This window comes from Juglans regia, chromosome 5, assembly GCF_001411555.2.
Source record: "Juglans regia cultivar Chandler chromosome 5, Walnut 2.0, whole genome shotgun sequence".
Classification (NCBI taxonomy): domain Eukaryota; kingdom Viridiplantae; phylum Streptophyta; class Magnoliopsida; order Fagales; family Juglandaceae; genus Juglans; species Juglans regia.
Genome location: NC_049905.1, coordinates 21,529,880 through 21,542,330, shown reverse-complemented (window position 1 = coordinate 21,542,330; position 12,451 = coordinate 21,529,880). Strand labels below are relative to the sequence as shown.

The 12,451-nt window shown below is 34.6% G+C and overlaps 2 protein-coding genes across 2 annotated transcripts; both read left to right on the top strand.

Annotated features, from left to right (window-relative positions):
* The first annotated feature begins 1,806 nt into the window (after positions 1-1,806).
* On the top strand, positions 1,807-4,683 carry LOC109021560 (G-type lectin S-receptor-like serine/threonine-protein kinase LECRK3). The gene has a single exon (XM_019004218.2). It carries the CDS (start codon positions 1,986-1,988, stop codon positions 4,395-4,397), a length of 2,412 nt encoding a protein of 803 aa, XP_018859763.1. The 5' UTR covers positions 1,807-1,985; the 3' UTR covers positions 4,398-4,683.
* Positions 4,684-7,482: 2,799 nt separating this feature from the next.
* Positions 7,483-10,215, top strand: LOC109021573. The gene is made up of 2 exons (XM_019004232.2): positions 7,483-7,842; positions 9,470-10,215. Exon 2 carries the CDS (start codon positions 9,518-9,520, stop codon positions 9,926-9,928), a length of 411 nt encoding a protein of 136 aa, XP_018859777.1. The 5' UTR covers positions 7,483-7,842; positions 9,470-9,517; the 3' UTR covers positions 9,929-10,215.
* The last annotated feature ends 2,236 nt before the right edge of the window (positions 10,216-12,451 follow it).

Below are 12,451 nucleotides of genomic sequence, written 5' to 3'. Positions count from 1 at the left end.
TTGGATTCTTTAATTATTATTGAAGCAATTCGTTCTAAAGAACCCAATTTATCTAGGAGGGGTCGGTGATTGTAGAAATTCAATGTCTTCTTCTTTAGTTTGTTATGTATGATGTGCTCCATGTTGGTCACCAAGGAAACAAAGTTGCTCACTTACTTACAAGACATGCTTATTTGGTCGAAAATAATATACAATGGTGGCATTATTATCTAGACTTTATTCATTCTAGAGTTCTCCCAGATGCTACCTTGTAAATATTCTACTATGGATTTGTGTAATTATCTTCATTATGAATGAATTTTGTTTCTTTTTAAAGAAATGTTACTCATCATTCCATGATGTGATAGTAAATGATTAGAAATTATTTATTATGTTTCACTTGTAATTGAGAGATGAGAAGAGAGAAGCAACGATAGGAGAGGATTGGATTATTTAATGTTACTCAATATTTTTTGATGTGATATTAAATGATATGCCTACAAGTGAAACATAATAAATAGTTTTTAATTATTTAATACTACATAATGAGATGATGATGAGTAAGATAACTCTTTTTAATTTTGGCATAGAAGGTTCTACTTCAATTCTGTTTTATTTGCAAAAAATTATTTCTCTAATAACTTAATAATTAATTCATATAATTCTTTGATTTTTCCAGTCGGAGAGAAGTTTCTGCAACTTTTCCAGGTCAAAGACGAGTGAGCGATAACATATTACGACCTAGTTGTTTTGAAAATGCATGTTAATGAGTCAATAGACCTTGGAGTACCAAGCAGTGCCTGTAGGGTAATCCAGGTCCCCTCTAGCGAAATGCTTGACTGCCCCAAAATGCACGCATGCATGTATGCTTACAGGGATGAATACAACCACTAAAAATGATAGTGGGAAGGTGTAATATTTTAAGAGTAATTCTATATATAACGGTGAAATGCGTAAACGTCACGTAATCATTTTGAAAAACAGTGATATTTACTATTAAAAAATTAATTTTTTTCATATAGATTCTATATTTTACTCATTTTTTTCAAAGCGATTATGCGATATTTACACAATTTATAGTTACAAATATATTTTCTCATATTTTAATTACCGAGAGACACTAAAATGTACCTATTCAACCCAACAATGGCAAGAATACAACCACTAACAATAAAAAAGAAAGTCTATTTCCAACATTTCTAATAATCGCATCAATGGTACTACTTTTAAGGAAATGATTTTCTTATCCAATTCTAATGGTTGTCTTCTTACTAATATTGCAATTTAATAATTCATGGAGTCCAATCTTGTACAAACATGTGATATCTCTTCACAGTCTACACCACAATTTTGAAAAAAATAAATAAATAGATTTTATAAAAATAAAATTAAAAAAATAACATAAATATATCTATACATTAAATTTATTTTATAATTTAATATAATATTATAACAAATTACTTCAATTTACGAGAATTTATTTTCTTGATATCTTTCTTGTTATCATGAATCGAGCATTTCTCCGAAATTTTTGTTAAAAAACAGAACAAATTGTCAAAAAGTTGGCGTTGGTAACGCCTTGTCTTTGTCTTGCAATGAGTTTGTTTTAAGAAATAAAACGTGATTGATTGAGATTAAAGTTAAAAAATTAAATATAATATTATTAAAATATATTTTTAATATTAATTTTTATTTAAAAATTAAAAAAAATTAAATTATTTATTTTATTTTATATAAAAATTTAAAAAAATTATAATAATGCTACATAAGATTTTGAAAATTTTCAAAATTTGAGGATTCAGTGTTGAAAGAAAAGAACAGAGAAAAGTCGGTAGTCAAAGCTGTGAACAAACTCTGAAAAAAACTAAAGCATTCGATGAAATTTCCCTACATATGAGTTCTTTCTATGGTTGGAAGGAGAAGTACTATTATATTGTCCAGTATATCTTTCAATTATTGTTCCGTCTAACTAATCATCTCCTGAAAAATACACACTTGACCATTCCATGGCTTTAACGTTGCCAAATCCTCTCCCCATCTCGTTGCTTCTTCTTCTATTGATGATGGCATGTTCTACCTCAGCTCAAACTTACAGAAACCATTCCTTAGGCTCATTCTTGACAGCGAAGGACGATGGTTCTTCCTGGGCATCGCCTTCTGGTGAATTTTCTTTTGGCTTCCAACGGATTGAAAATGGGGGTTATCTACTAGCCATCTGGTTCAGCAAAATACCAGAAAAGACCATTGTCTGGGCAGCCAATCGAAATAATCTAGTGCCAAGACGATCCAAAGTTGAGCTTACTACAGGCGGCCAATTTGTACTCAATGACCCAGCAGGCAAAGAGATATGGAGAGCTCCTTTAGAGCGTTCAGGTGTTGTCTATGCAGCCATGCTTGACAGCGGAAACTTGGTGCTGGCAACCCAGAATTCTGTGTATTTGTGGGAGAGCTTTGATCATCCAACTGATACAATATTACCTACAAACACTATTGCTCGGTTTGGAAAACTTGTTGCACGTTACTCGGAAAAGAATTACTCAAACGGAAGATTCCAGTTCTCACTGCAATCGGATGGAAATCTTGTGCTTCAAACTATAGCTTTTCCCTTGGACTCTGCTAATTCTGATTATTGGTCAAGCAAAACTGGGGGAAGTGGTTATCAGGTTGTCTTCGACCAGTCTGGTTCTATATACATTGAAGCAGAAAATGGAAGCATACTTAATAATATATCATCGAATGCAGGATCTACGCAAGACTTTTATCAGAGAGCGATTCTTGAATATGATGGAGTTTTTAGGCATTATGTATACCCAAAAAGCCATAATATCTCGAATTCCATGAGTTGGCCTTTGGCTTGGTCCCCTATGTCGGAATTCATACCTTCTAATATCTGCACAGACATAACGGACGCGACAGGCGGTGGAGCTTGTGGTTTCAACAGCTACTGCCAACTAGGAGATAATCAAAGACCTCGTTGCATATGCCCAGATGGATACGCTTACTTTGATCCAGATGATGTAACGAAAGGATGTAAAGCAAACTTTATCCAACAAAGTTGTAATGAATCATTGCCGGAAACGGATCTTTTTTACCTTCAGCCCATGCTAAATACAGATTGGCCCCTATCTGATTATGAACATTTTCAAGACCAAAGTGAGGATTGGTGCAGGAATGCTTGCTTGGGTGATTGTTTCTGCGCTGTTGCCATTTTCAGAAACGGAGAGTGTTGGAAGAAGAAATTTCCACTCTCGAATGGAAGGAAGGACTCCAGCGTTGGAGGAAATGCCCTGATCAAAATACGGAAAGATGATTCAACTTCCAAGCCTTCAGATGCAGATTCTAAGAAGAAAGATCGTTCAACTCTGATCCTTATTGGATCGGTGCTCTTAAGCAGCTCCGTGTTTCTCAACCTACTCTTGCTGTTGGCGGCCTTTCTGGCTGTCTTTCGCTTCGATTTTTTTAAGCCAAAGGTCGTTCAAATATACCCAGTGATGCCAGGCATGAACTTGCGAAATTTCACCTATGAGGAACTAACAAAAGCTACAGAAGGATTCAAGGAAGAGCTAGGGCATGGTGCTTTTGCAACAGTTTATAAAGGGGCGCTAGAATCTGATCGTGGTAAGCCTGTTGCAGTTAAAAAGTTGAACAATATCGTGACACAAGGGGATCTGGAGTTCAAAGCAGAAGTGAGTGCTATTGGCAGAACAAATCACAAAAATTTGGTACAACTGCTCGGTTTCAGTAATGAGGGCCAGCACAGGCTTATTGTATATGAATTCATGAGCCGTGGTTCTCTAGCAAACTTCCTCTTTGGAGGTTCACGGCCTAACTGGTACCAAAGAACACAAATTGCATTAGGAACTGCACGAGGGCTCTTGTACTTGCATGAAGAGTGCAGCACCCAGATCATACATTGCGATATCAAGCCACAGAACATCCTTTTGGATGACTCTTTGACAGCAAGAATTTCTGACTTTGGATTAGCCAAGCTTTTGAAGACAGACCAGACTCGAACTATGACCAGAATCAGAGGAACCAAAGGGTATGTAGCCCCTGAATGGTTCAGAAACATGCCCGTTACAGTCAAGGTGGATGTTTACAGCTTTGGGATATTACTGCTAGAGATCATCTGCTGCCGGAAGAGTTTCGAAGCAGATGTACAGAATGAGGATCAGATGATACTTGCTGATTGGGTGTATGACTGCTATAAAGAGAGGAAACTAGATCTCTCATTGGGGAATGATGAGGAAGCAATGTCTGACATGAAGAGAGTGGAGAGATATGTGATGATTGCAATATGGTGCATTCAGGAGGATCCATCTCTAAGGCCAACAATGAAGAAAGTCATACAGATGATGGAAGGAGCTGTTGAAGTGCCAGTTCCTCCAGATCCATCCTCATTTATTAGTTCAATCTAGATTTAATTTAAACATAAATTACTTTCCCAGTTGTTCAGTTCTCTATGCATATTCAGTTGTCAATACTATCAGTGTGGCAAGTTGAATAATATCAAGAAACGATGTATTCTGTTTGATAGTTGTATGCAATAGGAAAAAAGATGTGCTACATAAAATTTTTCTCAGTTAGTGAAATTAGCGTAGTAATATGTTCATCATAAAACACAGATTTCTGAAACCCAGGGGATTTTTCACTGAGTTCTTGATCTTATAAATCATTCAAAGTGTAGAAGGACACTGGATGCTTCAATGCTCATATCTCATGTGATGCAAATTCTTCTTGGTAGAATATCTGACATGATTTCACTATCTATTGACATGATCATCCTGTGTTGCTCATTTGTGTGACATTTTAACACATATGATGCAGATTCTCCATCTTTTTGAATTCTAGCATATATTGATGCCTTCTTCTTTTGTTGTCTTTTTGTCCATTTTTTTTAAGGAATATTGAATCTTAGGTTTTCTGGTTCTTTGGGCCATTGTTTTAGGCTCACCCGACATTAAACTGATCTAGAGTTTCTAGCAGTAGGTTTGAAGTCGCTTCCTTCTTCTGCATTGTGTTTTGTTCAGACCATTTCACATCTAGACGGTAACACTAGAGATTGTGGGGAGACATGATTAAATGGGGCGCCCAACAGTCCAAGCATCTTGGATTCTTTTGTTGTCTGTCTCTATATACATGACATTGTCTAGTCCACCCATTTTGTCTGTCTTTCTTTATTTTAGGATAGAGAGTCGTGAGTGCGCAAGCGCCGTGCAATCACTTCGAAAAAAATAAATAAATACGGGATTTACGTGAAAAAATAATAATTTTTTAATAATAAACTCCACTCTTTTTCAAAGCAATTGCACGACGCTTACGCACTTTACGACTGTATATAGTATTACTCTTTAAGATAAAATGGAGAACCCTTTGTTCATAAACAGTGCACATGTAAAATTAAATGCAAGTATATTGTCAATGCAACTACCCGGACCATTCATATCCACACACCCAATTATTATTTTTTTCGGCACATTTAATGTTCACACATTACTTGCTAGGCTTCTTCCAAACAAAAACCCTAAATCCTGGAGCTTAATTATTTAGTTAAGATGGTTTCCGCCAACAAGTAACAATACAAATATAATCTTTTTTACAACTATGTTTTAAATCAAGCGGCGGCAATTATGTAAAATAAAATTTAAGAAAAAAAAAATTCTATATTTTTTTATGAAGAACAGCGCTACTAAATATATTGATTGATTGTAAGATGAGTTACGGAATAATTATATAATTTTTAGCAAGGGAATGCATAATTTGATTAGAGAGGAAAAGAAAACTATGGTTTGTTCTATGCGTTACTCAATGTGGTGGTATCTCTATGTCAAAGTCATGATGCTTTGAGCCTTCTAACCAAACAAAGATGAACTATGGTACATGTACACATATTAGGAACTGAGGTGGGTCTCCGGTACCTCGGCGAGCTGAGAGTTTTTTCCAGACCGGCCATTGGCGGTGGCGTGGGTGGCGCGGGAAAACAAGATCTCAATTGCTTCTACAGTGTCACTCACAACCAATCTCAAACCAATCATGTATAGCTACACAACATTGAAAATTGTTAAGGAATAGGTTATGTTAAGAATGATGAAAGACATAGATCACAAGTTCTAGATTTGTATCATATTTTATATTAGAACAAGACAATCAACCCAATGTAACACCCTAAAACCCAAAAGGACTAGAGAGAGGGAGTTTGGCATATGCTAAAACCCTAAAACACTTCAAAGGAGGCATATAATTTATAAACTAATCGGTTAGGATCCATATACTCATCAAATTCTTAGTCACTTATTTCAATATTTATCTCCTTCTTTGACAAAAAAGTCACTTGTTCAATACAAAAGAAATTATTAAGTAATAAATAATAAAAAACATAAAAAGACTTGAAAAGACCAAAACATAAAAAGTGTTAAATTAGAAGGAAAAAAAAAAAAAAAACCACATCCCCCGCCTAAAGGTATCTCAAATTAAATCTATGGATAATAATAGGTTTCCTACTTACTACCATTTATTTACTATTCTTTTTATTTTATTTATTTTATTTTTATTTTTATTTTTACTTAATAGTTAAGAAAGTGACTATTGGTAAAGTTGTATATTTTTTTTAATTTTTTCTTAATGATTAAGAATGTTAAAAAAAATACTTAAAAGAAAATAATAAAAAAATCAAAATTTAAAATACATCATAGAATAGTAGAACTGTAAAAAGGTGGTAGGAGGGCAGTAAGCATATTATTATCTTAAATCTAATTATATTTTAGTTTTCAAATTCTCTTTTAATTTATTTTAGCTTTTTTTTTTATGTCCTAAGTGAAACGTGTTGACAATTTTTGTTCATTTACAAGAATTCCATCTAGTTAGTCTGAAAAAAAAAACAATTATTTTCCACTTGGATGCTATCAACCTTTCAACCCCATATTATTACCAAATGATGTTAATTTTTGCGATCAATGAATTAATTGCATACTCTTTGAAAGTTAAAAAAAAAAAAAAAAAAAGCAGAAAATATTATTTTCATAACCCAACTTTTATATGTTATAAAAAAAAAATAGAAATGATTTAGTCACTTAAAAATTTTATAAAAATAAACTCACAAATTGACATTACTTTATATTATACATCAGATTATTTTTACTGTAAAATAGATCTAATTTATCATATGAAATCACGCCTAACTGTTGAATTTATTTTTATAAAATGTTTTTGTGACACTTCTAAAAAAAATGTCTAATTACAATAAATTCAAAAGCAACATTTATGTTCAACTTTCAACCAAAAATTCTCATAATTCAAGTTATTGCTGTCGTTTGCTTGCCTAAAGCAGTTTCAAAATTCCTGTCCTTAGGTTTCAGTTCTGGAGACAAATGGCATCCACTTTTTAGTTTTTTTTTTTTTTTACTTTGAACACAGTTTAACAATTAAGTCTTGTAGAGCAATCTTGGTTTTACTAAAATGCCCTTGGGTTTTCAATTTTCTTAGCAACATATCTCAGTTTACACTATGAGTCACACAGAGACTACAGAGCCAATCAACAAATATCTCTTCATCTCTGTCTCTCTTCCTTCCTCCGTCTCATTTGGCCAATTTTTTTAGGGGGGGCCAACGTGCCGTTCCTTATATGCTTATCCCTAATCTAATTCGAATCACAGTTTCTTGATCTGGGAATCCCATATTTCAACCTCAGATCATAGTTTTTGCAGTTCAAAATCCTCATTTTTCTCAGCTGTTCTCTGTGGAAATCCATTGGAAGATGAAAACCCATCTGTGTTTTGCTCTCTTTTAAGCTTATATGGGTGCTTTAACAGATTCAAACTAATTGCTTTAATGTTGAAGATGCGAATAATCTGTTTTTCATATCTGGTTAGTATCATTTTATCTCTCTATCTATTGATTTTTTTATTGTTCCATATATTGCTTTTGTTCTTGGTATTTCTGGGCTATGAAAGTTGAAACTCGTTGTATTATGTTTGAATTGTTTGAGTTCTATCAAGTTCATGCTTTGTTTTAGATCTTAATTTTCTATTTTTGGAGATTGTGCTTTTTTATAAAAGCTTATTTTCTGGTTCTTTGATCTTCAAGATTTGATAATCTCATGAGTTCATTTTACCCTTTACGTTGATTGAGGTTTATGTGGATGTTACTTTCTAAAGATTTTAGTTTCAAAATTTCTATGTCGCTGCGCTTTGATGTATTGAGAGTAACCGATACAAGTTTTTTAGTTATTGGCTGAAGCAGAAGTTTGGTTACTTGTTCATCTTCTAATTGACTCTTGTAAAGCAAATCTTCTGTAAGCTGTGGTTGGTTTGTTTGAAAATACAGATGAAAAACAAGTTAAAATTGATTGTCAAATATTGAATTTTCAATTTTGTCCTAAGGTTTGTTTTCACCTTCAAGAGGGCTGTTATATGAAAGGCTTTTAATGTTTGAATAAAAAAAGTATGCATATTGAATTTTCAAGTTTTTGGACCGTAGAGAAAAATCCTCTTCTTGCAAGTACTACGCTGTTTAGCTTAGCCAAGTTCATGTCTTTGGCGAGCACAAAAGCAACAACAAACAATGATTTACAAATTGGTTGTTAATGTTTTTTCTCCTAAAACCAAATGGAGATTAAAGGAGTTTTTTTGGTCAGATATTTATCTTTAGATTATTCATATGCAGTTTATAAGTTGTTTCAGTTTCCAGTGAAAATCAAAGCAGCCCAGCACAAATCTGGATTAAATTGTGAGGGAATGCTTATGCCTCTTCTGTATCTATAGGATTCCTATCATTTGCAGCCTCTGGCAAAGTAGACAAGGACAAGGCACCAAACATTTTCTATGCTCTACATCCATCCATTGATAGTCATCTCAACCGCTTAACCAGTATGATGTGTGCTACAACTAACTGCCCCTTCACTAATAAGGCCACGTTATCTAGCCATTTTATAGTTGTGCCATGCTACTTTATGGTATCTAGCTGCCCCTTTAAACACACATCCATAACCTCACCCTCTACCCTAGTCTTATGAGGGGGAGGAGGTGGTCTAGCTCAAAGAGTCGTCAACATAATTTATGTATGTTGGAGACTAAGTACCACGCATTATCCTTTAGATTGCTAAAAGTACTCCTTTATGCATGGGAGAACTGCTTTGTTGCAACTGCCATAAAAGACAATATGGATTCATTTTGACAGATGTCCAAATATTTTACATTTTGCTAGATAGGTGGTGTCAGAATGTAATAGTTGTCTTTGTTTATTGGTAAGGAGTGTATGTATGCTAGTTGCTATTTTGTATGTTATGGCATCGCTCAGTGGGATCTGCTATTATGTTTCACTGTTTTTCCCACTCCAACGTGTATCTTTCTATTTGGTTGGCCTCCAAATAGAACATGATGGAATTATAAAGATTATTATAGTTTTGTCCATATTTATCAGAAATTTGTATTTACTTACGAGACTGTATATCTTGGGTATATTGACTCCTTTATATTGGTTTTCTGTCTGGCAGAAATATTTTTTATTTGTATGAGTTATTCTGTCGTGGTGCTTTGAGATTATGGGTAGAGGTAGAGGAAAGGGGAAGAGGTTAACTGTTACCAATCATGACGATCCGGGAAGTGGTGAGGAGGAGAAAATTCCTGCACAGAAGAGAAGGGGAAGACCACAGAAACCACTAAAGGATGAAATCGATGAAGAAGTCGAAAAGATAGAAGAGGAAGACAGTGAGAATGCAAAATCTGGTACTCCAAGCAAAGAGATGAAGAGCCCTTCAGCAACAGAAAATGGAAAGAAGAGGAAGCGAAACCCACAGGTAAAAGAAAAGCCAGATTCTGTAAAGGAGGAAAATGGTAATGGCAATCGACTAAGCACTGATGATTCAACTAAGTCTAATGGATTTCGACATAATGGAAGCAGGCGAAAAAGCAAGCCTCGTCGAGCTGCCGAAGCAGGTGTTGAGTGCAAGTGAGATTGTGGCTTGTTATCACAATGGGTTCTCCCATTTTTCACAATTGGATTGCGGATGGGAAGTGTGACTTAGCAAGACACAAATTTCATAATGCCTTTTTTTTCCCTTTAATTTTTGTTACTTCTCCATTTTGGTAGCTCTTTGTCATTCCTTTCTAAATTTAGATTGTGAGATTCAGAATTTGATTCTGCTGGTTGTAATTTTCCGTAATGCTATTATATTTTATGATTTCATATGTTTTTGTACTACATTAATATGATTGACATGCTTATGCTGTTTATATTTTCTTTTTTCATTCTTCTAAAATGAGATTTCTGCTGCCTATATCTAGTAAAATAAAATGAATGTATCTACTCTCTGATCTGCAACTTATCTCTGTGAAGTTCCCAAAGCTGTTTTCCCTAATTATAAGGTCCTTCTTGTACAATAATTTAGAACAGTATTTTTCTGGTCCTTATTTTCTTTGGTTAGAAATGTTTTCATTTTTGCAGTTTCTTTTTATGTCAATAACTGAATACAACTCGAACTTCAGACAAATTGTTGAGCTTCATATAGCCTTGCTACTCCATGATCTGATTCTGGCTTGCACGCATGATCCTTCTTTGTTGCCTCCATATTGTGTGTGTATATTTTTTATATAGTCTTGGCAGATTTTTTGTAGATCTTTGTCTTCATAAAATCCTTTACCAAATGCATTATGCTTGGCTTCAGAAAGTGACAATGCTATGTTAGCAATGATTGTCTGTTTATGCTTCTTGAGTTGTTGGGACCGAGTTCTGAAGTAATAACTGAATATTTAATGAAACTTTGTGGACAATCTCCATGCCAAGGACTCAGAGTTCAATGCTCTGCTTAGTAGGTGTAGATAAGCTTGGAAAAGAAGAGAAGAAATAAACAACAAGAAATGTCATTAACTGTGTTTGATTACCAACTCCCTCCAAGGTCTAAGGTTCGAATCTCATTGGGTGTAAACAATCTCTGAATTTTCTACCTGGGATTAGTCGGGATTCTATTCTCGGACACTCCCGATGCCAACAAAAAAAAAAAAACTGTTTGATTACCAGATTTAGATATTTGGGAATTGCTATCACATTTCCTGATTGCCATGTAAGGCTTTATTTTTGTTCGAGGTATCTGTATAAGTTGACCCCCAATTGCATATTTGAGATTTGTTGCTACCTGCTTGATGTGAGAGTTATTCCTATATCCTTTCTTACCAATGTTAAATTGTTAATGATCTTTACTCGTTATAAAACACTCTGCATGGTGGTAAATTCAAAAACTAGGGGAGGGGTTGGAAGAAGATATCCTAATTTCTAGCCTGGATTCTGAATTTCTGTTTTCTCCCCCTGCTTGTGAGACTTAACAATGAGGTTAATCCATTGCTGTGTAATGTGAGGGTTTGAAAACAGATTGAGTTCGGGCCTTTTGAACAGAATGAAGTAATCCTACAGTTGTACATTGTGAACAACTTAGGTTGCATTATTATAACATTTCTTCAGTGTCTTTCTCCTACTTGAAGCTCAGGACAGATGTGGGTTCTTAATTTGGGCATTTTGGTAAAAAACAAAAGGTGGTGGAATTTATTATTCGAGAACTAATGAAGTTGTTATTTCTCAATTTGAAATTATGAAGTAATTCATATTCTTTGTTACAATTCGTTTTCTTTTTGTGTATTTAATCTTGTAATTTTGTAAATGCCATATTTAAAAAGACTTTAAAATCAAATTATGAATAAAATTAATAATTAATAAGTTGTTGTGAGTTGGAAGTCAAACAGGCAACCAAATCCGATTGATTAGGCACCAAATCCAAAAGAAAATATCCTTAAGAACAGATTGGGTGAACAACTGGATTGCACTAATTTTGGTTCGAGTGAAATTAAACCTCCAATTTTTATTTTTTTTTCATTGGATGGAAATCAAATTAACACTTCCTTAGTCTCCTATTCATCGTTGAAAACCCAAAAAAAAAAAAAAAAAGAGTATTTTTTAAGATTGCTTGACTACATATCTTGATATAGAAAAGAAAAGAATCGCTATAGTCAATTTTAAGGGTGCGGACGGGGTCCTTGTCCCGCCCCTCGCCTCAGAATGGGTAGGGGGACAATTTGGGCCCTCAAACCCGACACCACCTCTCATGGAGGGGTGCGCTCATCTGGATGCTGGGAAGCGGATTGGCCCCCACGGGCATTTGCCCCCCCAGCCCATTGCCCATCCATGGAGAAAAAAAATTTAAAAATACCAAAACAATCTAAAACAACCAACAAACAACAAATTTGTAGAATCACAAATCTATCCACAACCGGAAAACAACAAAAAATCTAAAACAACAACAAATATGAGCAAAGAATCACGACTATAAATAGTTGTGGGTCTCTTCGCAAACCCACAACTATGCGTGGTGGTGGTTTCATGGTCACGCTTCAAGGAGAAGAAGAAGTGGAGGATAATGAGGAGAAAATGAGGACGAGGAGAAAAATAAGAGAGGAGAGAATGGGGGCGCCACCATGCCAGCAAGAGA

Coding starts and splice junctions, on each gene's coding strand:
- LOC109021560 (XM_019004218.2), top strand. CDS start 1,986: ATGGCTTTAACGTTGCCAAATCCTCTCCCCATCTCGTTGCTTCTTCTT.
- LOC109021573 (XM_019004232.2), top strand. CDS start 9,518: ATGGGTAGAGGTAGAGGAAAGGGGAAGAGGTTAACTGTTACCAATCAT.